Genomic DNA, 27,905 nt, shown 5'->3' on the forward strand with positions numbered 1-27,905 from the left:
AGAAGGATTCACACTAGATGGCTCTGTGTGTTATTACTACTCCAAATCTACTGAGAGGAAATCCTGGGCTGAGAGCAGACAATACTGTCGAGACAAACAATCTGACCTGATCATCATAGACAGCAGAGGAAAACAGGTGTGTGTGTGTGTGTGTGTGTGTGTGTGTGTGTGTGCGCGCGTGTGTGTGGCTGTATGAATGTGTGTGAATGGATGAACATAATGCACAATCAAAAGCTGTATGAATGGGTGTGTGAATGGATGAATTTAAAGCGCCTTGGATAAAGTCACCATTTACAGCATTTTAAGTGTTATACACGGTGTATAACACTGAAGTACTAGAGGCTTCTCTCTCCCTCTCTCTCTCTCTCTCTGTGTCCAGGATCTTATGGATAGAGTTGTGACCAGAGGCTGGGCTGTGTGGATTGGTCTGAGTGACAGAGAAGAGGAAGAATCCTTTAAGTGGGTCGATGGAACTCCACTGACCTCACCAATGTAACTATACTACTAATAATATTAATAATACACTACTACTACTACTGCTACTACTACTGCTGCTGCTACTGCTGCTGCTACTGCCTACTACTACTGCTACTAGTACTTACTAGAAGAAGGATCCTTTAACCCATTTAGGCCTGACGTCCAAATTTAAAAAAAAATGTTCTAAATCCTGACAGTCAGTGGTTCTCAATATTTCATGTCAAGGACCCCACAAATTATATTTAATTGGCCAACGATCCCCTTCAGAATAGTATATATTCAAAGATTTGAGGCACATTTTCACGATTTTTCAAAAATAGCAGAAGTTCATAGTGCGGCACTCGGCGCGGCGCTATGAGCTTGTAGATCTGCTATTTTTCAATAGCTAAAGTATAACATAATGCTTAAAACACCAATAGGGGTTCCCGCCAAGAATGGGTTAAAGGTATAGTTCAGATTTTTTGAACTTAAGCTGTATGAAATACAGCAACTGCATTAATTGAGTGGTTGCAACTGCATTGATTGATTGCCTGAGTCCCGTGGTGGGAGTTCTGCTCTGGTTTTGGTCAATATTAAGTAGTTCCGGTCATTTTGTGGGGGGCACTGGGGCCACGCAGTAAAAGTAAATTAATTCACAAAACTAACGTCGTATCGTTGACCTATTTCTAAAATATTAGCACAACTTTCGTACAACTTTGAACTATTTTTTGGACACAAAAAACATAGTTCCGTGTGATAGAGGGGTAAAAAATTAACGATGGAACTCCACTGACCTCACCAACGTAACTACTCACTACTACTAATATTTAATAACTAATAACAATACAAATCCGTAGTTTCTGGGCAGATAAAGCCCGCCGTCTCAAGCGAACGTGAGCCACGTGAAGCACCACCGCGAATAGTGAAGTTGTTTCCCCCCACCGAGTGACACTCAAAGTGGCTACTGGCCAATCGCAGCGCGTCCTTGCACAAGCTGTATATAGGATTTCGAATGACAGAGGAATGTTCTTTATTCAGGTTCTGGTTAGTCTAATGATGTTATTTATTTATACAGGTTCTGGGGTGCTGGACAGCCTAACGACAGAGAAGGAACCAAGGACTGTGTTTACTTTTATTACGGAGGTTCAGGAGAATGGGGCGTCGTGGTGTGTTCTACGACTTACCGCTTCATCTGTGAACGAGTTGTGTCCTAAATAAACCCTCTACCACCACCTCTACCTGTCACAAACCATGCCCCACAACCACCCGCCACCATACTGGGTTCTACCATCCCTACCATCTACCTACTGCTGGATGTGTGAATGAGTGGTGACCTAAACCATGTCCCATGCCAGCCACCATACTAGGTTCTACCACCTCTACCACTTACCGCTGGATGTGTGAACGTGTTGTGTCCTAAATAAACACCCTCCCTCCTCCTCTGATGTCCCGCGCCAGCCACCGTGGTCTGCTAAACAGATGTTATGATAAATGATCATATGAAATGGTAAAATGGTAAATGGTGCATTTATACGTATAGCACCTTTATCCAAGGCGCTTTACATAGCTTGTGCATTACATTCACACACCGATGGCGGCGGAAACCATGCAGGCACCAACCAGCACATCAGGAGCAATTAGGGGTTCAGTGTCTTGCTCAAGGACACTTCAACACTAACTCTGGGGGAGCACGGGTTCGAACTGGCAACCAGCCACTCTAACTCTGAGCCACCGACTAACATCTATCAGACATCTATATGCTAAACAGATATTAGGCTGTTATGTGTTTTGCCAAGTCCCGAAAAAGACGAGTTGTGATTGGCCAGTCTCACAAACGACCTCCTGTTATCCTCTGACGCCGGCTCACTAAACATCCTCATCGACCTCAGTGCAGCCTTTGATAACATTCACCACTCCATACTCATGCCTCAAATCTACCCTTGGAATCACTGACACTGCCCTCTCCTGGTTCCAATCATATTGTCAACAAAGAACACCAGAGGGAGTTCAACAAACCATGTGCAACCCATATTAGGATAAAACAAGGGATTAAATTAATTCCGGTTCTAGGTCACTAAAATGTGGAACCCATTAAGAAATGCAAATCCCCAAAATCGCTCTCAACTACGGACGGCTGCAATTAGAAACCGGCCACATACTGTACATGTTTTTCCTGTTCATTCATAGAAGTGCATATTTGCACGTCTTTAAATGTTCTGATGAATTGAAAATGGAGGACCCTGGTTTCGTCCACAAAGTACCAGTTTTTGTATTGACTTGTGCTTTCGTTTGAAACGTACCCATTCTACATACTGTGAAATAAACATTTCCTGGTGTGCAGTGTTGATTTTGTCGACTAAAACTAAGACGAAAAATGTTCGACGACTACTTTTTTTCACTGAATTAAACTGAATGGAAACTAAATTAAAACTAAGCTATGGTGACTAAAACTAAGACTAAATATACTGACAATTTCGTCAACAAATAAAAACTAGAAGAAGGGACTAGTGGACAAGAAATCCAGTATAAGTCGTTTTACAATAAGGTTGCATGCTGAAAATAGCTGATCTACAGGCTCACAACGCGGGGGCCATCTAGGGGCCGCAATCTGCATGTAAAGATGTTCCTAGAAGCTTTGTCATTGGTCAAAAACAATACCTGGTCGCAATGACTAACCAATCGGGAAGCAGACAGGCAAATCGACCAATGACAAAGCTTCTATAGGAAGATCTTTGAATGCAGATTGTGGCCCCTAGATGTGTCACAGAGACAATTTCTTGGGGGAGCGTTCCATTGCTGGCTGTATGAATACCAAAAAAAACGAAACAAAAGTCATTAAAATGTTGACATATTATTGCTTATAACAGCTTTAATAAAAGGGTAGACTTAATAAGCTTGGGCTCCCAGACTAAGAAAAAAAAACTTGAACTAAGAAAAAAAAACGAATAAATTAAATTAAACTAAACCTCGCTTGCGATGCTGCTCGATTCCACTATTGTCACAATAGAGGGTATGCGCGTGACATCGTCATCATACCCGGAAGTTATGTGGGAATGCCTACTGAGTGGCAAAAAAAACATCCAAACAGAAAAGTCCTATTTGATTGCATTAAATGACTTTAAACAACATTACATTCACTTTGTCACTCGATCTGCCATTCACTTTATGCATGCGCATACCCTCTATATTCACAGTGGAAAGGTTTTTCTCTGGTGTGGACATGCTGGTGCGTCTGCAGCTGACTTGAATTAGTGAAACTCTTGTCACAATGTTTACATTGGAAAGGTTTTTCTCTAGTGTGGATGCGCTGGTGTGTATGCAGGTGACCTAATTGAATGAAACTATTGTCACAATATTCACAGTGGAAAGGTTTTTCTCTGGTGTGGACATGCTGGTGTGTTTGCAGCTGACTTGAATTAGTGAAACTCTTGTCACAATGTTTACATTGGAAAGCTGGTTTTTCTCTAGTGTGGATACGCTGGTGTCTCTTAAGGTGACTTGACCGACCGAAACTCCAGTCACAATGTTTACAGTGGAAAGGTCTTTCTCCTGTGTGGATACGCTGCTGTGCCTTTACAAAACCTGACTGATCGAAACTCTCGTCCCAATGTTTACAGTGGAAAGGTTTTCCTCCAGTGTGGATACGCTGGTGTGCCTTGAGACGATCTGAATGGTTGAAACGCTTGTTACACAGCTTACACTGGAATGTTTTTTCTCCAGTGTGGACACCTGCACTTACCTCCCCCCAATCACCACTGTCTTCAGTGACTTCTGTGTCAGATTCAAGTCCAACTTCAACTTCAGAGCAGTGTGGAGAGATGCATTTATCAACTTCCTGTTTCACTGCTAGTAATGTCAACATTGACCCACCAGGCTCCTCTGATGTGTGAAGTTGCTCCTCGTCTTCCTGTGGAGGCTCTGGTTCCTCCTGGAGCAGACTGAGACTTCTCTCCTGTTCAGGAGAAACCTCCTCTTTACACACAACCATGTGCAGGATGTCTAGGAGAAGAAAAATAACAGGACACACACTGGGTTCCTTAAAAAAATAATATATATATATATATATATATATATATATATGTATACACGTATATTTGTCCATCGTTCATTCACATAGTTATCACCTACTAAGACTGACCAAGTAAACAAGTACATGTTGTCACAGGTGGTTCTAGAAACTCAAAACCAGGCTTCAGAGTTTCAAACTTTCCTCCAAGGAGACAATTATGAGAAAAATATGTAAACGCAGTCGGATAGGTCCAGAGATCATGTGTACCGATTTCTGTGAGATTCTGACAAAATCTGTAGGTTTAGAAAAAAAAGTGTGTTTTGAAGAAAATTATAAATGGTGGAAAATCTATCCTGATGGAAATGGGCGTGGCCTATATGGGGGAAATCACTTGGGAAAAATATATTTAGATTTTACGACATAAGGTTCAAGAGTTATAAGCCAAAAGGTAAAGTGGGCTGATATAGCGCCACCATGAGGCCGACCGATATAATCATAAGTTAATTAATTTTTAGTAACTATTATGAACATCCCCTCCAAGTTTTGTAACTTTTGCATTTGCATTTTCCCATTCATGTCACTGGGGTAATATAATGCACAAATAAATTAATATCAATTAACTATACAACATTTCTCTTTGAGATATTTGACATAGGCCTATGGCTCAAGTGCATACCGTCAAAACTGTGGGAGTAGCAGCGAATAAAAAAAAGGTTACTCCTTAAAGAATAATAATAAAGTGTTACAATTACAATAGTCTGGGCAACCAGACACCAAGACACTAATACGACATTCTGACAGGCGTATAACAGAACAGAAAAAATAGAGGAAGAGAGAAAGCACATTAAACTTACTGAGTTGTGGTTCCTGTTTAAGATAAATGTCTTCAGGTTCTTCCTGTTTAATAGAGATGTCTTCAGGTCTGGACTCCACACACAGCTGGTCTGAAACGAAGCAATTGAATAACAACTTTATTAACTGGAGACCTAGTCAGTGGTGTCAAGAATGACAATATTCTTGACCACTGCTACAAAGCTCTCCGCCAGCCAGAAGCTCTGACCACTATTCCGTCCAGCTGCTACCGGCTGAGAAGTCCGAAAATGGTCTGAGGGCACAGACGCTACAATCCTGCTTCTACCTAACCAGACTGACTGGGGGATGTTTAACCTGTTCAGGTCGGGTACCCATTATGCTTTTACCTTAGCTGATGAAAAATAGCAGATCTACAAGCTTATATGTGGATTTGTTCTTGAGAGATTAGTCAAGACTGTTGGTCTCGGGTACTAACCAACTAACTCCCAACCTGTAAAGAAGAGAACAACCATCTACAGTTAATCAAACTATCAATTAAAATTATATGAAAGGTTAAATCAGTAAATTGATAAATTAACCGATTGATAAATCAATACCTAGTTTCGAAATGTCAAGATAGGCAAAATCTTCCCCCAAAATATTTTATCCAAAAATATTGAAAATAGCAGATCTACAAGCTCACAACAAATCAGTGTGTTGCATTTTTGAGCTTGTAGATCTGCTATTTTCACAAGGCACAACACTGGTGTAATGGGGCTGATATAATGTTGTTAATCAACTTGAGAAATAAAAAACATGAGAAAAGAAAACTGCTCCTAAATTATTTAATTAATAATAAAAGTACTCTGATGCTGCACACGTCTGATCACGTCTCATAGATACACAGGGTATACAACATACATTATACCAATTTATTACATGGCTTGGTAGAATGCTCGGTTCTGATTGGTCAATCGTTGAATTCAGCAGTGAGTTATTTCTTCTTTTTTTTTCTATATATTTTTTATCCCACGATTTTGTAACCCATTTTTCACCCCTGTGTCAATAATCTAATGTGATCCTGGGCTCTACACACCCTCCACCAACCTAGTCCCCATGGGACAAGGGGAGAGCAACGGACTTGAACTCATGCTTCCTTCATGCCTGAGTGTCCAAGTTGCTCCTTTACACCTGGCAGGGGGGAGTTTCCCTGGTTGGACGTAGGAACACGTTATTCCAACCAGTTCCTTTCCCCTCCATCAGGCGCCCCGGCTAGCCAGGGGGAGGCAGTTTAGTGACCAGGATTAATTAACCACTAATTAATGATTAGTGATTAATTGAGTTATTTCTTGATAATGACCGCTCCACTCTATAACAGACCGCTGCCTAAAGGCTAGATTTTTTTAGTCTAGATTTTCGGTGGAGGGGTGACCAGTGACCACCGCTCCGGTGGTGAGGTGACCACCGGAGCTGAAATAACATGGGCGGTGCCGAGTAAAAACAGAGAGAAGGGCTGGGGTGGTGGCGGTGGTTTGCTCTTCACCACGGCTCGTGACTTCATGTTGTAGTTCGGTGGTCACCTCACCACCGAAAATCAAGACTATGTATGAGCCTTAATCAAACCCTCTGAGCACCACCTGCGCCCCACTCGATTTACTGCCGTTTCCAACATGACAGCCATGTAAACACACACACACACACACACACACACACACACACACACACACACACACACACACACAATGCCATTTACATCTATTCTAAACATTGCTCTCAAAAATGTTTGTTTTTGAGCGAGAAATAGACAAAGCAGTACCCGAAAATTGATTCCATTTCATCAACTCACTTCCTTGTTGCCAGCGCAAATTTATGGAATACTTTTTTGTTGTGTTTTTGGTCAATGTATTAATTTATGTTAGGCCTCGGTGGCTAAACTCCCTGTCGATGAATTACCTCCCGACAATGACTACCTACCCAGATATTATTTACTTACTTATTACATGGCTTGGTTGAATGCTTGATTCTGATGGTACTTAATAGCTGAATTCAGTGGTCTGTTAATCAAACCCTCTGAGCACCTGCTGCGCCCCGCTTGATACTGCTGTTTCCAACATGAAAAAATTTGAGCGAAAAATAGACGAAGCAGTACTCGAACATGGATTCCAAGTATGTATACATGTATGACTGCAGGGTCTGATATTAAGACACATTATAATAACTTCTCTAGTCTACTTTCCCCATCCAAATTGCTCTGTCTAGACTGGGTACTGTTGCCAGCGGTGCAGCATATGCATTTCTCTCACAATGTACGGTAGTCTACTTATCAAATCCATAGTAGTGTAACTCACTAGAAAACATGAGTTTCTTGAAAATAAACAAAAAAAGTTAGTTAATGAGTCTGTTCAAGGTTACTTTATTTTGTCACCCAGGGGAGACATTTGTCTTGGACACAAAGACACCACACATAAATCATACTATATCATCATCATACTATAATCATCATATCATATATATATATATATATATATATATGAATGTGTGTCACTGTAACTGCCGTAGCTCCTCACTGCCTGCACCAATCGCTCCTACTTTCACTCAGGCATTGACCATAATAATATGGAGGTCATAACTAAGCCCTTTTTCCAATTTAACAAATTATAAATTAATAATGAATTTATTAGTGAATTAAAAATGCAAAAACATACCCAGGGCGCAGTATCCACAGCGGCCACAGGGGGGGCAATATCTCACAACGGGTAAGGGCTAGTACAATACAAGACAGTAAATGTACAAAATGTTGTGCCAGAAACAGAGAGAGAGATAGTGCTGCACTGTTGCCTGCTAATGAGAGAGAGAGAGAGAGAGGGGTAAGGGCTAGTACAATACAAGACAGTAAATGTACAAAATGTTTTTTTCACCAGAAGGAAACATCTTTGTGTACGGGTGGTGGGGGCCTGAGTGCGTCCACAGTGGGAAGTGCGTGTGGGAAGTGACACTGGTGTCGACTGTTCGCCGCTTCACCTCCCAATGTATGAATGAATGGACTATTGTAAAGCGCTTTGAGTAACCACATAGAAAAGCGCTATAAAAATGCAATCCATTATTAATAGTACAGTAACTAAGCTCTTCATTTCTGACTTCAACAGGCCTCTTGTTCAAAATATGAAGTGAGCGATCATCAGCGACTTTATTTAATCTTAGCGAGGTAAGCATGCAAAAATATGTCTCCCGGTTTTTGTCTGGAACGGAAGGGGGGGGGGGGCTTACAGAGTAAAAGCGGCCATATTGTCCCGGCACCACAAGCTTCTATTTAGAAAGAAATCCTGGCACTCTTTTGGGGCTTTTATTGATTCAGTATAGCCTCTCTTATATCTACCGTCTAGTAGCTTCGCCGATGCTAGGCAACGCTCACTTCTGCTGTGGTCCGTCAATGAAATGTTTCCCCACCGTCCACTACCATTATAAGCACGATCATTGGCCGCATTGCCCTCGGAAATTGAGGCTCAGATTGAAGTGATCAGAATGTCGATGTTAGGGGCTCATTAATAACCGTGAACTTGCACAAATTCAATCAGTGGAATGCTAACTTGCACACTAATTTTGGTGGCAATCTAAAGCTATGAGAATAAGCAGAGTTTTTCTAACATGCCCCGGACAAGCGGGCAATCCTTATTTCTGACCCTGGATATAAAAAGAAATCACACCCGTGTGAAGTGAGGGGCACTCTTATCATCATATGTCATCATACATCTCATTCTGGCCAATCACAATTTGGGTCCACACTTGTCATAAATGTTTGTGTTTACACACTTTGTCTTCAATGTTTGCGTTTACAGAAACCCTTAAAGCTGGACCCTAAAAAATAAATAGATATAAATACACGTAAATGGTTGTCGTTAACACTTAAAAACTAATTGAGGAAAGAACAAGAAAAATGTCTTCAAAAGACAAGTCCTTGCTAAATGAGACAGAGTTGAAAGGATCAATATGAATAGCCATAATAGTTCTGCTTTTCTATTCACCTCAATTGTGTTTTCCCTTGGTGTGAATGCACTGGTGTATTTTCAGAGACCTTGACTCACTGAAACTCTTGTCACACAGTTCACAGTGGAAAGGTTTTTCTCCAGTGTGGATACGCTGGTGTGCCTTTAGAGAACCTGACTGACTGAAACTCCTTTCACAATGTTGACAGTGGAAAGGTTTTTCTCCAGTGTGGATACGGTTGTGTGTCTTCAGAAGACTTGACTGATTGAAGCTCTTGTCGCAATGTTTACAATGGAAAGGTTTTTCTCCTGTGTGGACACGAAGGTGTGTCTGCAGCTGACCCGACTGACTGAAACTCTTGTTACACAGTTTACAGTGGAAGGGCTTTTCTCCGGTGTGCATACGCTGGTGTGTCCTTAGGTAACCCGACTGTCTGAAACTCTTGTCACAATGTTTACAGTGGAAAGGTTTTTCTCCAGTGTGGACAAGCTGATGTGATTTCAGGTGATCCGACCGAATGAAACTCTTTTCACAATGTTTACACTGGAATGTTTTTTCTCCAGTGTGGACACCTGCACTTGTCTCCCCATCATCTTCAGTGACTTCAGTGTCAGATTCAAGTTCAACTTCAACTTCAGAGCAGTGTTGAGAGATGTCTTCATCAACTTCAGTTTGAATTGCTAATAATGTCAACTTTGACCCACCAAGCTCCTCTGACGTTTGAAATTGCTCCTCGTCTTCCTCTTTAATGTGTGGAGGCTCTGGTTCCTCCTGGAGAAGACTGGGACTTCTCTCCTGTTCAGGAGAAACCTCCTCTTTACACACAACCATGTGCAGGATAGCTAGGAGCAGAAACATAACATGATAGTCAACACTAGGTTCCTTAAATGTAAACTATTTTGTAGTGTCCCATCTTCCATGTGCATAGCTACGTACCTACTAAGACTGACTAAAGAATCAAATTAAAGTGTTTTTTTGTGATATCCTATTTAATGGTATACTGCACCTCCAATCAATCAAATCAATCAATATGTGAGCTCTAATTTGGGAATTACCTAAGCAGGGCTTACACCTGCTGACTTTTCTAACAATTTCATAGTCACAATAAAAGCAAGTCGGGGCAGAGTCTGAATTAGAGTTCTCAAACTCGAACCCGACCAGGCCCGACCCGACATTTTAGGGCCGGGCCGGGCCTAAAATGTATGCTAATCAGTAGGGCCGGGCCGGGCCTAGGGCTCCATGAAAAAATATATATATATTGAATTTGTTTAGAATAATAAAAATAATAGTTCTGTTCTGTCTGTTTGCGTATTTATCTATTATGAAGATGGTGCTGACTGGCGTTTCACTTTTACTCTGTGTAGAGTTCTCAAATTCTGCACAAACCCGACCAGGCCCGACCCAACACAACGTTTTAGGGCCGGGTCGGGACTAAAATCTATGCTAATTAGTCGGGCCGGGCCGGGCCTAGGGCCTGATCAGTTAGGGCCCAGTTAGGGCCGGGCCTTAATTTTCGGGCCCGCTGAGAACTCTAGTCTGAATGAGTAGGCCTATGAAATACAGGCTAGAGCGCCGAAGTCCTGTCTTCACTCGCTCATCCTCTCGATTCCCCTGGTTTAATTTCTCTATGGAGAATAACATGGGGTGAACTGTTTAAGTGCCAGGGACGTCATCCCGTATCTAAATACGCTATGCACTGGATGCCATGCCCGTATAGACGTATATAAAATAATAATAAAAAAACGCCCTCTTTTTTTTATAATGGGAGGTCTGGCACTCAGAGCCTAAACTGGTGACCACTAGGTGGCACCTACTATAAGCATTGTGGTCCAAAAATAAACAAGCTGTCTCAGCGTTATTGTCAGGGAGGTGTCTCTGTATCGTTTGTGACAGTCAGTCACTCATGCAGTCTGTTCCTAGCGAAAATGTAACAAATTCAGCAGGAGTAACACTGGCGTTTTCTCTCAGTCAGTTGATTCTTCATATCTATACGGCCTGGATGATTTGTTTATTTTTCAAACAGTTCTTATGAGGCAATCTAAAATCCCCCTATGGCAGGGTTCCCCAATTAATTTTCCTCAAGGGCCATATTTTGACTAGGGTACCAGACTTCGGTGCTTTATTGTCAACCAATAGAGGCCCTCTCCCCCGAACATAAACAGGAAGTAACAAACTCAGCCGGATACAGTACACACAGACACGCACGAAGCAACAAGGACTGGCGCAAGCATGTAGCCGCAGAAGAGAAAGAAGAAAACCACAAAGAGACTCCCTGGCTGGACAGTAGCAAAGGAGGATAAAATGGTAGAGTTGTGGAGCGAAATCTCTGCAGCCTTCAAAATCCCCGGTGAGTATATGCTAGCTACTGTAGCCTCCAGCTTCTTGCATTCGCAATTAGCCTACGAGCTAACGTTTATGCTGTATTTCCTATCATTTAAGAAATATATACGTGTTTTTTCGCCTTCTCATACATGCATGTGTATGGTTTGAAGAGTGATGTTTGTGTGACTAGTATGGTCGGTAGTAGGGTTTAAACATTTTCCAGGAATTGGCTCATTTTAAATGCAGGCAATTTGCCGACCTTTTCCACGGAATTCCTATCGAAAAAGAAAAGAAAAGAAAGAGTGCCCACAAAAATGCATTTATATGTAGATACTTCATATTTTCAATAGAAGTGATTTTGTTTAAAACCTTTTATTTGAACGACATTATGAACATACAATTTAATTATTAAATAAAAATATCAATAATGTATATAGGACTACACTATTCCGAGAAAAAAGTGACACTTAACTCCATCTATACCGCTAGCTGTTAGCATAAACCCCAGTTCCCAGTGCCAGCATACTCGTTCACACTTTAAAAGACGGAGTTTGCCCATATGCCATTAAATAGCCTATATACATATTCCAGACCCAACACTGCACATCGGAGCATAAATTGGTCGACTCGTTTATTAAATTGATTGCAGGTGCATTTGATGAAATGCAGCGGCTACACAGGTTTTAGTTGCTGGCATGCAAGGAATACCAGGCAAGTAGCTGGGAGTGCCGCGCAGATATGGTATCTTTTACTCTGAACGCCCCCCCGTTCCGTACAAAAAAACGGATAAATAATTTTGCTTTCTTACCTCGCTATGATTATGATAAAGTCGCTCGATAATCCCTCGCATTCATATTTTAAATGAGAGGCATGTTGAAGTCAGAAATGAAGAGCTTAGTATATCCATCTGGTCAAAACCACGGAGAGCTCTAGGAGATACGAGCCTTTCTTTCTGAGTGGTAAACAGGGAAGTGAACGGCAGCGTGCATGCGCAAACAGCAAGGAGGTACCTTAGGATAGGCCAAACCCCCAAAAAATATTTGATTTAGTTTGTTTGATATCAATGAAAATGCGGCAATTTTATTTATATAGCACCTTTCATACACAATTCAAACTAAGTGCTTCACAGAATAAAAACAAATAGGCTACAGTTCACTTCAAAAATGAACAAATTACAATACACAATTAAATACTGTACGATAAAGGAGCATATAAATTAGAACAAATACTCCCACCTTTGATTAAAAGCCTAGGCAAGACCCGTTATTGAAAATCATTAGGATAGGCAATGTTAAATAAATACGTTTTTAAATTAGAAAATTAGCTTGGTTGGGGATTTCCTAATGTAACCTGGCATATTATTCCAGGTTTGTGGTGCATAATAGTGAAATGTTACGTCCCCATGTTTTGTTCCAACTATGGGGTGAACAATTAGTAGGCCAGTCCCAGATGACCTAAGGGTTCTAGATGGTTCATATGGCTTCAGCATGTCTGAGATGTAGCTGGGCCCAGAGCCACAAACAGATTTATAGACAAGTAACACAATTTAAAATTAAATTCTCTGGGATACTGGTAGGCTACCAGTAGGATTTTAGGACTAGTATAATATAGTCATATTTCCTAGTTTTCGTGTGTACACGTCCTCTCAATCCATCGGTTGGATTAGCTAGACTCTAGATTATCTAATCTAAACTATATGGACATAATAGCGTGAGTGAGCGAAGTGTAGAGAAAGATCAGCGGGCTCACGGCAGCGGACCGGTCCCCCCTCTCTTACATCCGTTTTTTTCTCAGTCCCGGCCGCTGCACTGTTTACAATGGTAACGTTTTTCTACACTGGTGTCTTGTCAGAATAGTTGACCTAGCGAAACTCTTGCCACAATGTTTACAGTGGAAAGGTTTTTCTCCAGTGTGGGCATGTCGGTGTCTCTTCAGGTCATTTGACCGACTGAAACTCTTGTCACAATGTTTACAGTGGAAAGGTTTTTCCCCAGTGTGGACACGTTCGTGTGCCTTCAGGTGAGACGAATGATCAAAACTCTTGTCACAATGTTTACAGTGGAACGACTTTTCTCCAGTTTCTCCAGTGTGGCAACGCTGATGTCTCTTCAGGTCATGTGACCTGCTAAAACTCTTGTCACAATGTTTACACTGGAAAGGTTTTACTCCAGTGTGACTACGCCGATGTATCTTAAGGTCATACGTCCTACTGAAACTCGTGTCACAATGTTTACAGCAGAAAAGTTTTTCTCCAGTGTGGACAATCTGGTGTCTCTTGAGACAACTTGAACGGCTGAAACTCCTGGTACACAGTTTACACTGGAATGTTTTTTCTCCAGTGTGGACACCTGCACTTGTCTCCACCCAGTCACCACTGTCTTCAGTGACTTCAGTGTCAGATTCAAGTTCAACTTTAACTTCAGAGTAGTGTGGAGAGATGTCTTTCACTGCTGGTAATGTCAACATTGACCCAACAGGCTCCACTGGTCTTTGAAGTAGCTCATCTTGTTCATGTTTAATGTGTGGAGGCTCTGGTTCCTCCTGGAGCAGACTGGGACTCCTCTCCTGTTCAGGACAAACCTCCTTACACACCACCATGTGCAGGATGTCTATGAACAGAAAAACAACATCATTGTCAACACTGCGTTCCTAGAAATGTTAATCTATGTGTAAATCTATTGGGCACGGTGGCGCAGTCGGTAGCGCTGTTGCCTCACAGCTAGAAGGTCCTGGGTTTGATTCCCGCTGTGGACGTGTTTACTCCTCCCGTCAGTGCCCATACCCTAGGTGGGGTTGGCAAAAGGATCTTTCTGTGTTTGCATGTTCTACCCATGTCCCGTAGGGTTGATACCCTTGTAAAAAACAAAACATGCAATAATCCTGGTCTCTAAACTAGTCTCCCACTGGCCACTTGATGGAGGGGACAGGAACTTGTTGGAATAACGTCCTTCCACGTCCTGCGTCATGGGAAAAGCAGCTTGGAAGGAAGCATGAGGTCAATCCGTTGCTCTCCCCAGGTTGGCATACACAATGTATGGGATAAAAATGTAAATAAATAATAATAATAATAAAACACAATACAGTTTTAGTTTAGTTATCGTTTTTCTATATATTTTAGTTCTTTAGTTTTAGTTAACTGAAATGTTTTTTAAATTATTTTCGTTTTTTTTGTTAGTTTTAGTCAACTATTACAATGTTGTTGTGGACAAGCTGGTGTCTGTGCAGGGTGCTTGCCAGACGAAAAGTCTTGTCACATTGAGTACACTGGAAAGGTTTTTCGCCGGTGTGGATAAGCTGGTGTGAATTCAGATTTTGTGACTGATTGAAACTCTTGTCACAATGTTTACATCTAAAAGGTTTTTCTCCAGTGTGGACAAGCTGGTGTCGCTTCAGGTGACATGACGAAATGAAACCCTGGTCACAGTGAGTACACTGGAAAGGTTTGTCTGCAGCGTGGCCAAGCTTGTGTTTGTTCAGGTCATTTAACTGACTAAATTTCTTGCCACAGTGAGTACACTGGAATGTTTTTTCTCCAGTGTGGACAAGCTGGTGTCTTCTCAGGGAGCTTGACAGATTAAATCTCTTTCCACAGTAAGTACACTGGAAAGGTTGTTGTGCAGTGTGGACAAGCCGGTGTCTGTTCAGGCCGCCTAACAGACTAAATGTCTTGCCACAGTGAGTACACTTGAAAGGTTTATATCCTGTGTGGACCAACTGGTGTTTCTTCAGGTTTTGTGACTGATTGAAACTCTGGTCACAGTGAGTACACTTGAAAGGTTTTTCTCCAGTGTGGACAAGCTGGTGTGACTCCAGGTGACTTGGCCGATTGAAACACTTGTCACATTGACTACACTGGAAAGGTTTTTCTCCGGTGTGGGAGAATCGCTGGTGTTGTTTCAGGTAGTGTGGCCGACTGAAACACTTGTCACATTCACTACACTGGAAAGGTTTTTCTCCAGTGGGGACAAGCTGGTGGCCTGTGCCTCCTGATTTCTGCCTGGTCACAGAGCCATTGGTTGACTGACAGGCTGCTGCTGAGGTGATGTGTTTACTCCTCAGTGTTTGGCAATAGACGTCGTTGTGTCTCCTCTTGAAGTGTTTATTGAGGTAGCCCTGAGATGTGAAGGAAGATGGACACGCGGAACAGGAGAAGAGCTCAGTCTGGGGAGACCGGGGCAACCCTCCTGAGAGAGATTGAGAGAGAGAGAGAGAGAGAGGGGGCTTAACATTCCAAGCATTCCGGCTAAAATGTGTTTTTGTGTTATCCTTCCAGCCTAATGTTTTACTGTATCTCTGTGATATAGTGGAGGCCCTACAGGCAAAAAACGTGCACTTAATGATAAATGTATGAAATTTGGCACACAGAGCATGCCATGAGGAAAATGTTTGGCTAAATCGCAGATTTGTCCCGTGGTGACCATGTCATTTGGAAAATGTCCGCCAAATGGCCGTTATTCTACAAATGCAGGTTCTAGACCATCTAGGATCTTGATTCTGGTGTCTAATCCCTCATTTTCAAGCATGAGGAATACACTGGTATTATTTTGATTCGTCCTGTGACCATTGCAGCTGTTTTTCAAAATGGCTGCCAACCTGCTGTTATTTTACCAATAAGTCAAGTTCTAGACAATTTAGGTTCTTTATTCTGGTGACTAATCATACATTTTCACGGATAACGAATACAGTGGTACTATTTACAACATGTTAGATAATAGTAAAAAGAAAAGTGTAATATCGATGTAGTACTGTACATGTTTTCAAACTGACATGTGAGAGTCAAGTGAGCCCAGGACATAATCTGGCGTATTCCATGTACTCCTCATCAGACCCCCTCTTCCAGCTCGCGAAATCAACTGCTCCTGAGTCACCAGTACCCAGTGAGGTCGGAACACCAGTCTGTGTACTGTGTACTCTTACCCAGACCCCCTTCCAGCTCGCCAACCAGCTCTGCCCCTGAACTTAAGTTATTGGTAAAATAACAGCAGGTTACTGGCCATTTTGAAAAATGGCTGCAAAGAAAATGGCTGCAAAAATGGTCACAGGACAAATCTAAATAGTACCAGTGTATTCCACATCCTTGAAAATGTATGATTAGCCACCAGAATCAAGATCGTAGGTGGTCTAGAACCTGCACTTGTAGAATAACGGCCATTTGGCAGCCATGGTCACCACGGGACAAATCTGCGATGGCCCTATAGCCAAAAATGTTACTTATGGCATGCTCTAACTGTGTTCCCAAATTTCATACATTTATCCTAAAGTGCACAATTCCATCGGAATTCTGCCTGTACTCTACTATTTGTAAGCAATTGATTGCACATTTAGTTTGAGGAAAGAATGGCCATCTTTGACCCTGAGAGAAATACAGTGTTTGAGAAATACTTGCAAATGTGTGTAGTTGGGGGGGCAGAGGGAGGGGGACAGAGAAAAGCTGCCTGTTTATAATCACCGTCATGGTGCGTGCTTTTGGATATTCTTCAGAACTGGCATTTCTCTGTGTGGTTGCAGGAAAGTAATCTATCTATATTTTGGGTAAGTCTTATGCCTTTCTGTTCTGTAGTGGTCGAACAATCGATTCTGAGCTCATTTTTGATCACAGCAAAAATAAACTTTGACAAATCGGCACAGCCAAATTAAAAACGACAAAAACTAATTACGTCAATAACATCAACGGGAGGTCTGGATAATTAAAATAATTATGTCAATAGTTAATTGATAACATTATATTAATCAGGCCTCTCGTTCGAGTGGTAGCTCGTGTAATACAGTGGGGAATAGCTATTGATTATTTGATTGAATACAGAAATGTATTCAGTACAGGGTACAGTCAGGGTACATGTCCAAAGGGATCACTGAAAAAAGTCCTTGTAGTCTTGTTTCCATTCAGGTCCTGGGTAATCAATTCATATTCATGACATGACGAATAACAACACAATTCATAAAGGTAAAAAAAAAAGTTAAACGTAGAGGTTGGGGATCAAAGAAGGGCTTATAAGGAGGTGGGGGTAGTCACTAGACATGGGGGGGAATTGTTTTTCTTTTTTTATAAATACCGAGGTATAGGTTATCAATACCTGCACTGTACCATACTGTAAAATCTCATACCGTAGCATGCCTAGTTAGGATACAATAAAAGTTAATGCCAAAGCGTGTACAGAGATACTGCACTTCTGTTTGGCCATATAATATATCTGGTTCATCAGGTCAATACTCTGTGTGAAGCACTTTCAATTCTTCAATCAACTGGGTGTAATCTTCTCTTTCCGGATTTGAAGCTGATTTACGCCCTCCAGGTGACAACAAGCGACTTTCCAAGTTTCTCGCTAAAAGAGCTTCCTGTAGGTTCGTTTTCCAGCATGTAATTTGACTCCTTGGAACAGCTTTGTGTGACTCCCAGTGCCAGCCGGTTCTGCTATTGCCGCTAACACTTTAACCTCCTTGAAAATAGCCTGATGTCCCGCTTTTGTAGTTCAAGTGATAATTCTCTTAGTTCTTGCAAAGCGTCCCACATCAGACCAAGGTTATTGACAAAAGCATGGGAGGACAAACGCAAGGCTAGTCCTGCATACGTCTGGCGGGATGCGCCGTCTCTTTTATCACTTGCAGCTGCAGAGGTGAAGTGCTGATAGAAAGCAGGATAGGCTTTTCCAGACTACATCAACGGTTCGAAAGCTGGAGGCCCCCCACCGCGTATCTAGAATACGACCAATTCTACACAGCTGGACATCAAGAGCGTCTGCACATTCTTTCAATTCCATTCGATTTTGTTCCTGATGTGCTGTACAGTGCATAGAGGCCGTCAAGAAATGATTAAATCGCTCCCATCTCTTTGAAGACATCATTAACAGTGAGCTCTAGTCGGTGTGCGCAGCAATGCCATCCTATGATGTTGGGAAATAATTCTGCCGTGCCACGACCCCACTTTTGCGCCCAAACATGACCGATGCGCCATCACATGTCGCACCAACAAGGCACTTGGTCAGGAATACCTCATTGAAATTTTACTTTTCTAAATGCAGACGGCAAACTTTGCACAATTCCACCAGCACTGCAATCCTCCAATTTAACCAAGTCCACATTTGCTGCCGTCTCTATCGTGTCCAGCAGTGTTGATTACGTCGACTTTAAAACTAAGACGAAAAATGTCCGTCGACTACCTTTTTTCACTGACGAAAACTAAATGAAAACTAAGTTGTGATGACTAAAACTAAGACTAAATATATTGACAATTCCGTCAACAAATAAAAACTAGACTAAAATGTTAGGAAGGGACTAGTGGACAAGAGATCCAGTATAAGTCATTTTACACTTTGTTGCATGCTGAAAATAGCCAATCTGTGAGCTGAATAAACTATGCTGAAATCTGCCAACGGCGTGCTTTGCCATCATTTGAATTGAGTCGGGTTGTGCTAAGAGGTTGGCACCCTACCCTTACCCAAGGCAGGGGTGTGACAGTGACACATGAAACAAATCTTAGCTTTACTGCTAAAAAGCATCACCAGATTTAAATAATTGATACTTTCTACACCACAAGGAAGCACATTCACATTCACACAGCAGCCGTTACAATGCTACTAAATGTGTCTCCTACTTCAGTGGGCCGCTGAATAAAGGATTACTTTGAAAAACAAATGTGAGCAGGTGGGAACATTCAGCACTTAATAATAATGAAAAAGTAATGTAGCTATTCAACTTAATTACAACCCTGTTACTCTAATTACAACCCAGTTACCATATGATTTTAATCAAACATAATCATACATGGTTCTCAGCTCACAAGTGTTTGACCTATTGTCCTTAAGTAATGATGTGCATGAAGTTTTAGAGCAAATATTTGCAAATGAATATTGAAGTTTGTAAAGTGTAACATGGCATTATTGAAAAGTTAATTATTACAATACATTTTGAAAAAGCTGCTTAAACTAATTTAAATAAACTCATCTGAAATCAAATAGTATTTAGAGAGAATATTACTTTCTTCACCTAATGATAAAGGATGTATATACATTTATTTAAATTATGGTACATTTTCAGGTTCCTGGGTGTTGGTAACAGTCTTGCGCCAAGTATAGCAAACAAATAAAATAAATTCCAAGCATTAGATAGTTTTGATGTGTACATAACTACATAACGGAAAATGGTAAAAGATACAGTATTGTTTTCAAACAGTCTGAAGCCCAATGTCCTCTCATTCTGGAATGACCATTACAAACCCTACATCTAACTAACCATAACTGCACGCGGAAGCGGAAGTGTCTTAACCGGCCAGAAAAGTCGGTCTAACTGGACGTTCCCCCGTGCACGCTGCAGTACGCCAAGCAAGTACTTAACTCTTGTATTGCCAGCTAGGTGGCAGAAAAGTGTAACTAACCTTTGCCAGCCGATCGAGTGATTTTCCACATGTTCACAGCCTGTTGAGCAGGCACCATTAGAGATGCAACGATACTGATTTTTCAATTCCGATCCGATATATTAATTTTGAAATTTCCCGATATCCGATATTTGCCAATCCGATATTTGCTGTAGGCTACATAGCAAAACAAATAAATACAAAAAATGCATTAACTTTCAATAAGCCATTTATTAATTGTACAAATGCCTTACATTTAAATTCAAAGAGGGGATGTTTATGGTTAAGTGTTAACCTGTAAAAATAAGAATAAGAAGTGTTTAACCTGTAAACTTAAAGGAAATGGCAACCTGTTAATTAATACTATGGTTTATTATTATTATGTGCAAAGGTACATTTTTACCCCTAAAGTGATGCCTGCATGTAACCTGTTAATTAATACTATGGTTTATTAATAATAATAATAGTAATTATTATTATTGCTATATACACGTGGTACCTTTTTACCCCTAATGTGATGCCTGGAATCAGTTGCGCTATCATGTGACAAAAGCCTTGAGCCTTACCGACAGAACTCGGGGAGAAAGAAAATACCTCAGGAGTCAGGACGTTTGTTATGGTGCTGGTGTTGTGTTGCTACTTTAGTTTGCAAACTCTGTCTTTGTCTTAAGAATTGCACTAAACTTACAATCTGAATCAATATTTGAGCTTCTGACAACAATGTCATGGTTTGATAACTGAGCCAATTATATAAAGACGGATTTAACTGCGACGAAGACGCGCGCTTATTCATCATCATCATCGTCACAGCAGCATTTCTTTTCAATGGCAATAATAAAGTTACAAATATTTAATCACACGCTAAACAGCATGTGTGTGCAGTTAATATATATAGCAGAAGAATGGATTACAAGAGCAATCTCATCAACAACAATGTCAGAACTCAGCTCCACACAACTGAACTGCGCATGCAGTGACTTGACTGATCCGTGCGACGACGGGTAAACTTTATACTTTTAATACTGTAAGTACTTTAAGTAATACTTTAAGTCTGTAAGTGATTCCATTCTCTTGCATATTGCACCTTAGTGGGGCTTTTTTCTATAAACTGTTTGAAGTCTGTACATACTGGAGGTTGGATTCGCTCACTGCACTGTCTGTGCAGGACAGACTGTAGTAAACATTAAACACGTGTCCCCCTCCTGTATCGGAGCGTGTATCGGTGGCGTCAAATCCGATCTCAGATACATTAAGCTGGATCAGAGGCCGATCCCGATATAATATCGGATTGGTTGCATCTCTAGGCACCATTGTAACCATCGGCTATAATTAGCTCACGCCGTTTCCCTTTTGCCATAAACATGGTGAGAGCGATGCGAGACAAAGTCACAAATGACATCCGAACATCAGATGAATCAGGATTACCATGGACAGCGAATGTAGAAGCAGAGTTACGGGGCTTTGAAAATCCTGCTTTTAACCGAGGCAGGTAAATGGAGAGTGGATGCAAAGATCCCATAGCTGGTGGTGACGGAGGCGTTGAATAGCAACCGGACCAATGTTAAAAATTGGTTTTGGGCTCAACCGCTTCATATATGGAGCAAACGGTAGCAGATAACGTCCCATAGCTGGGGGTACGAACTTATTCGTACTTTGCAGAGAAATAATTAATGTACTTCAATGTCATGGTCATTATTAAAGTTTGTACATATTAATCACAGACTAAGCTTTCAAGTGAACACTGAAATCTATGTTAGAAGACGATACACTTATTGCAATGTTGTTAACCACCAGCTGAAATGGCTTTTTGCAACCATATCTTAAAGGGGCTCCACCATTAATTTAAAATTAAATGCATTATATAAATGTTGCCTCTTTATACCCACTAAACAACCACTCAGATCATTCATTTTCATCCTCTCAGGTCATCCATTTCAGCTGCAATACCAAAAATGTCCACGCCCCTGTCCTCCTCACCTTATTAATTTTACAAAAATCTACAAGCTTGCTATGAGCTTGTAGATCTGCTATTTTTCAATAGCTAAAGTATGACATAATGCTAGAAACAGCAAAAGGGGTTCGCGCCCAGAATGGGTTAAAGGGTGGGTGGAGGCAAAGTTAAAGGGGGAACTTGGGGAAGGACTATTAAAATTGGTCTCCGGATCATATATGGGAAGAATCTGAGAGGGCCCATTCAGACACACAGAACATCACATTTTTCTCAATGAATGTCTTCCTGTTTGAAAAACAACTTTTTGGGGTGTAAAAATACACCGGGGAACATAAAAACACCAACAATCTTGAGAAATATCAAATTAATGGAGGTTCGAGCCTCGTTAAACGTAATTCCCAGTGAAACCAGAGCTGGGTGGCTCTGAGCCAACCACAGCTGAGATTTCCAACAGTCTCACAGCGTCCAAACGTAATTTAAATGATGCGATCTAAACTCCTCACATTGCTGAGTCAGGTGTATGTCACTGCATTGGTCATTTCTCACCTCAATTTGTTTTGGAAACATTTTATGTACTTTTTGATAAAATAATTAATGCGACATTCAGCCATCCTCTTTGTTTAGATTCAACAGAGTAGGGGGCGATTCATACTCCTATTTTACCGCTGTAGTGCCGAAATGATTTCAGCTCGTCAGAAATTTTCAGTAGCACCGAAGAGACGACTTTAGGACGGTAGGCACCCCCCCGAACCTCAAATGACGTCACATTTTAGGCTCTACAGAGCCGAACCGACTTTTATTCAGCTCTAAAATAGGAGTATGAATCGGCCCTAGCACTGCCCTCTTAGCCTGGTGGTGTAACCACTCCCCCTGCTGGCCAACATTTTAATTCTGCCAGAAGGGAGTCTGGTCTATCTCGGGCAGAGACGATGCACTCCGATCCAAATCAGACAACCGGAGCGATACGGCCGCATATCGCTCCATAACACAATATGTTTAGTCAGCTTCTTTTAGAACTGAATTCAATTGTTTTAAATAATATAATAAGAGTCACCAATCAGCCAAAAAGTTTACAAAATAAAGAAAAAATATATCATAACCTTTTAAACTACAGTAAATGCTTTCAAACGGTAGGCAAACAAAAATGCGTAATATGTCATTTGTGCCATTTTCTCATCAAACCCTGTACACACAAGACACTGCCCCCGCTGCCACCCTTAGATCTCCATATATGGCGCTGACCTGTTCTGACATTCTATGTCCAGTACAGAATTCATTCCCCATGACAAAGCGCCAGCCCAGCAGTCTGACGTCACCCAGGCGGATGCGTGCACGCGAGCTCCCCCTTTAGGGGGAGGTCGCTTCTCGCCCTTAGGGCGTCTTACTGGTATTAACGTTTTGGCAGAGTAATACCTTTCACTACTTGTTACTGGGTAATTATATTACAGTAATATATTACTAGTAAATTGTTATTGCCCAACAATGCTAATAAATCATAGCCGTTTGAAAGACTACTTGACAAGTGCTTAATATAATATGTTAACATTTTGGAGTTTCCGCCCCGATATCGGGAGGTCTGGGTTCAATCCCCCGGCCGGGTCTTACCAAAGACTATAATAGTAGGATCCAATGTCTCCCCGCTTGGCACTCAGTATCAAGGGATTAGGGTAAGGTACACTAAAACATTTAGGCCAATATGATTACACAACAAAGTCCTGGGGACTTGTTTCTTAGATCAGTGGTTTCCAAAGTGGAGTCCGGGGACCCCCAGGGGTCCTTGAGGGAGTTCCAGGAGGTACCCAGCTAAATGATAGTTAGGAACCAAATGGACCCTTCTGCGTCTGTAACTCTGAGAGTGTACAAATGGAACCAAATTAACCCCAACATTGATTTAACAATATAAATTGGGGGTCCCAGAGATAGAAATGCAATTCAATGGGGTCTGTAGACTAATATGCAAATTAAACGGGCTGAGAATCACTGCTAGAGCAGTCAAAATATTCTATAATGGAGGTCCCTCCCTGGCATATATTTTTCAAATGGGGGTCGGCAGACACATTAGTGTCAATTTGGGGGTCCTTGACATGGTCCTTTGGGAACCACTGTGTTAGATTGTCATGCTATTTCTGCCAATAATTATCGTATAGTGAAAATACATACCAAGGTCTGGGTGGTCTTCAGGTACCTCTTCTTCAATAGAGATGTCTTCAGGTTCCTCCTGGTTAATAGAGGGGTCTTCAGGTACCTCTTCTTCAATAGAGATGTCTTCAGGTTCCTCCTGGTTAATAGAGGGGTCTTCAGGTACCTCTTCTTCAATAGAGATGTCTTCAGGTTCCTCCTGGTTAATAGAGAGGTCTTCAGGTTCCTCTTGTTCAATAGAAATGTCTTCAGGTTCCTCCTCTTTAATAGATATGAGTTCAGGTTCCTCCTCTTTAATAGATATGAGTTCAGGTTCCTCCTGTTCAATAGAGATGTCTTCAGGTTCCTCCTGTTTAATGGAGATGTCTTCAGGTTCCTCCTGTTTAATGGAGATGTCCTTCACCGAGTCTGGAGAGTTCATCTTCACCTGCAGTCTGGACTCCACACACTGGTCTGAAATGAAGCGATTAAATTAAGTAATATTACACAAGAGGGTGGTCTTTATGCGATGCCTTTTGGAACTCGCACCTGTGGCACCGCAGGCGTACATTAATTAATGACGATAAAGAACATCCCTCGTGTGTAATATTACAACTATAAAACAGTTACCCTTAAAACTAAGATTATCGCTATGGTTCACTAACATGACGGTCTGACAGAGAGACTGACAGTCACTAGGGTTCATTATATACAATGAATGGCATCGGCGTGTTTGCAAGTCTACGTTTTAAGCCAGCTTGTTGTCTGTTGTCTTATATGGTGTGAAATGAGCATGGATGTTCTATTACACCTGGCGACACCAGGCGAAGTCGCTTGGGAAAGAGGTGAAACGAGTTACACCTGCGATATGCACAAATTAAGCCATTACGCCATCTTTGGTGAATGATACGTGAGATTTAAGTGTACGGAATATACACTCATTTACACCTGGTCGCAAATGTATTTATCCACAACCCTATGTGACAGTGAACACCTTGAAGCTGAAAAGGAGAGAGACTTACTGAGGTCTGGCTGGTCTTCAGGTTCCTCCTGTTTCAGTGAAACGGGTCTGACTGAGTCTGGATAGTTCATCTGCACCTGCTGTCTGGAAAGAAACAAAGTTAAATTTGAAGATTAATAAAGACTTTAAAAGAGACACTTATGTATTTATCCACAACCCTATGTGACAGTGAACACCTTGAAGCTGAAAAGGAGAGAGACTTACTGAGGTCTGGCTGGTCTTCAGGTTCCTCCTGTTTCAGTGAAACGGGTCTGACTGAGTCTGGATAGTTCATCTGCACCTGCTGTCTGGAAAGAAACAAAGTTAAATTTGAAGATTAATAAAGACTTTAAAAGAGACACTTAACTTCAAGAATAACAGACTAACTAAGGCCTAATAAAAAAAAACTTTGGTTTCCGGTTGCCGACCGACTATTAAATATGCGCGACTCATATTATTTTATTGGCATTTGGTGAAAAAAAAAAAAAAAAAAAAAGAAGCTCAGAATGCGACCGAGTAAGACCCAAAAGGTCTTTATTAAAATTAAAATTATCTTTGATGAGACCATTGGGACGCGCAAAGTCAAAATAAAGTTTTCTTTCGTCTAAAATATCACGTGCGCAAATGTTTTGGAATGCGTCATCGCGAGGAGACGCACAACACAACAGTGACAACATACAGCATGGACCTGTGCACGGTGTCTGTGACTGTCCACTGCCCGTGCAAAGCACCGCCACAGATCATACGATTGAGTACAAAAACATTTGAAGACATAATTAAGGAGGTGAAACCGTGCCGGTGTCGGTTTAAGTCCGCAGAAGGGAGACACGACCGAGCGGATAAATGGACTATCATCTCAGCCGACATACTCTCCCCCCCCACCCTGGAGCCTCTAGGCGCCCAGGCTGGGTGCGTGCTGGGCATGTTTGACTTTCGGTATCTATAGCCCTGAGATGCGAGGAGGAGGAAACCCATTCGGCTCATGCTTCTACCCCGTCAGAACGTTAGCTAACGTTAGCTTAGCCCCATATATGTGCTCGGAGCTACAGAATGAGCGTAGGGAGAGGAGAGGGCACATATGGGGCTAACGTTAGCTATGTTTTTGTCTTTTAATAACTAGCACTATAGCTATGTTGATGCCAGCAACACGTTCTAACTTTTTATGTCAAAACATGAATGGGCGTAGGGAGAGGAGAGGGCACATATCATATATGGGGCTAACGTTAGCTATGTTTTTGTCTTTTAATAACTAGCACTATAGCTATGTTGATGCCAGCAACACGTTCTAACTTTTTATGTCAAAACATGAGCTGGAAAGCAGAGGTTGTTTTACGTTAGGTGGGTTGTTGCTGACACCACCGTTACCTAAAACTGGATGGCCAATAAATGAAGTACACGTGATTTCACAATGTTTACAAGCATGAAAGATTCATGCCACCCCAAAACACAGGCGCAACTAAATAAAATAGGGGGCTTGCAAATGTAGTCTTAGACCTGCCATGATTCCACAGTTCAAATGAACTGAGTTGCAGGCAGGAGGAGGGGCAGCAGTTTGACGTGACTGTGCATTTCATTACTGTCAGAGCCTTCTAGTTACTGTAAGACAGTACAATTTACAATTTAGGCATTTATCAGACGCTCTTAATCCAGAGCGATTTACATTAAGCAAGAACAAAAAGCATGGGAATACATCACATAAAAATAATTTATCATGAAACATGCGTATTAAGTATTCAACCAGTGTGTGGACATTCTATTCAAAGTTTTCAAATGTTTAGCTGTAGGCATGTAGACGTAGTGTTATGTGTACTTGAACCATTCATTATTTAAAATATGGTATTTCAGGCAAATATTGAAGTTATTAAAAAAGAAGCCTATCCATCATTGCCGTAGGAAAAAAAAAAAGTTTAAAAAAAATCCTCTCTACCCATCCTTCCCACGAAAAAAAATAAATAAATAAAATAAATTCCTTGCTACCCAACTTTCCCACGAAAAATAAAATAAAAAAATAAAATAAAATAAATTCCCTACCTACTCAGCCCAAAAATGACAGCCAATCGGAAACCAAAGTTTTTTTTTTTTTAGGCCTAACTAGAAAAAGTGCCCCTCGAGGCACAGGTCTCCACCAGGGCAGGTCAGGTTGTGATACTGTGAAAAGATTAGCGGGATCTTTGGACAATATGGAGGAGTAATATAATTTTTTTTTTAAAAGGTACAAAAGTCGGCCTCCTGGTGGCGCTAGATAAGATCCTTGCCCCACCCAGCTATACAATAGGCCTACCTGTTGTACCCGTTCCACCCATGTCTGTGTCCCTTTTATATGGAGATTTGTCTCTCTGTCCCTTTATTCCTATATATGGAGTTCTGTGTCAGGCATGCCATGAGTGTTGTGATGTCAGAGACTCAGAACAGCTCCATATATGGACACTGGGCAGGGGCCCTGAGGCTATGGACAACCGTGGGTCCAACCGACTCGACACTGGGCACTGCACTCCCTATGGGGGTGTGGAACGCCTGTGTCAAATTTGAAATCAGTGGGATGAACGGTTCTCAAGTGGATTACACACACATCACACAAACATCGAGTGGATCACACACACACACACACACACACACACACACACACACACACACACACACACACACACACACACACACACACACACACACACACACACACACACACAACCACGTAGAGTCTGTGGGGGCCACGGGGCTGCAGCCCCCATGAAGACTCCCAAGGCCCCTTTAGGCCCCCATGAAGACATTTTACATTTACATTACAGATTTTCCGAACATTTTGGACCTCTCCGCCGGCAATCTGAGAATCCCATCGTCAAATATTCGGGAAAACAGCGCCTCCCCTGTTGTTTCTCAACTGTTGCGAGGCAACAGTCTGTCTTGAGAGACTACTCCACCGGCC

General features: G+C 41.6%; 1 protein-coding gene across 1 annotated transcript; it reads right to left on the reverse strand.

Annotated features, from left to right (window-relative positions):
• Window positions 1-1,835: 1,835 nt before the first annotated feature.
• Window positions 1,836-27,296, reverse strand: LOC310867555 (uncharacterized protein; the record flags this gene model as incomplete). Its single annotated transcript, XM_083777670.1, has 7 exons — window positions 27,264-27,296; window positions 25,208-25,290; window positions 24,025-24,456; window positions 9,946-10,083; window positions 5,320-5,409; window positions 4,327-4,428; window positions 1,836-1,927 (listed from the first exon to the last, which is right to left on the reverse strand). Exons 2-7 carry the CDS (start codon window positions 25,275-25,277, stop codon window positions 1,836-1,838), a joined length of 924 nt encoding a protein of 307 aa, XP_083633796.1. The 5' UTR covers window positions 25,278-25,290; window positions 27,264-27,296.
• Window positions 27,297-27,905: the final 609 nt, after the last annotated feature.

This window comes from Protomyctophum parallelum (assembly GCF_964188405.1).
Source record: "Protomyctophum parallelum genome assembly, chromosome: 12".
NCBI classification, from domain to species: domain Eukaryota; kingdom Metazoa; phylum Chordata; class Actinopteri; order Myctophiformes; family Myctophidae; genus Protomyctophum; species Protomyctophum parallelum.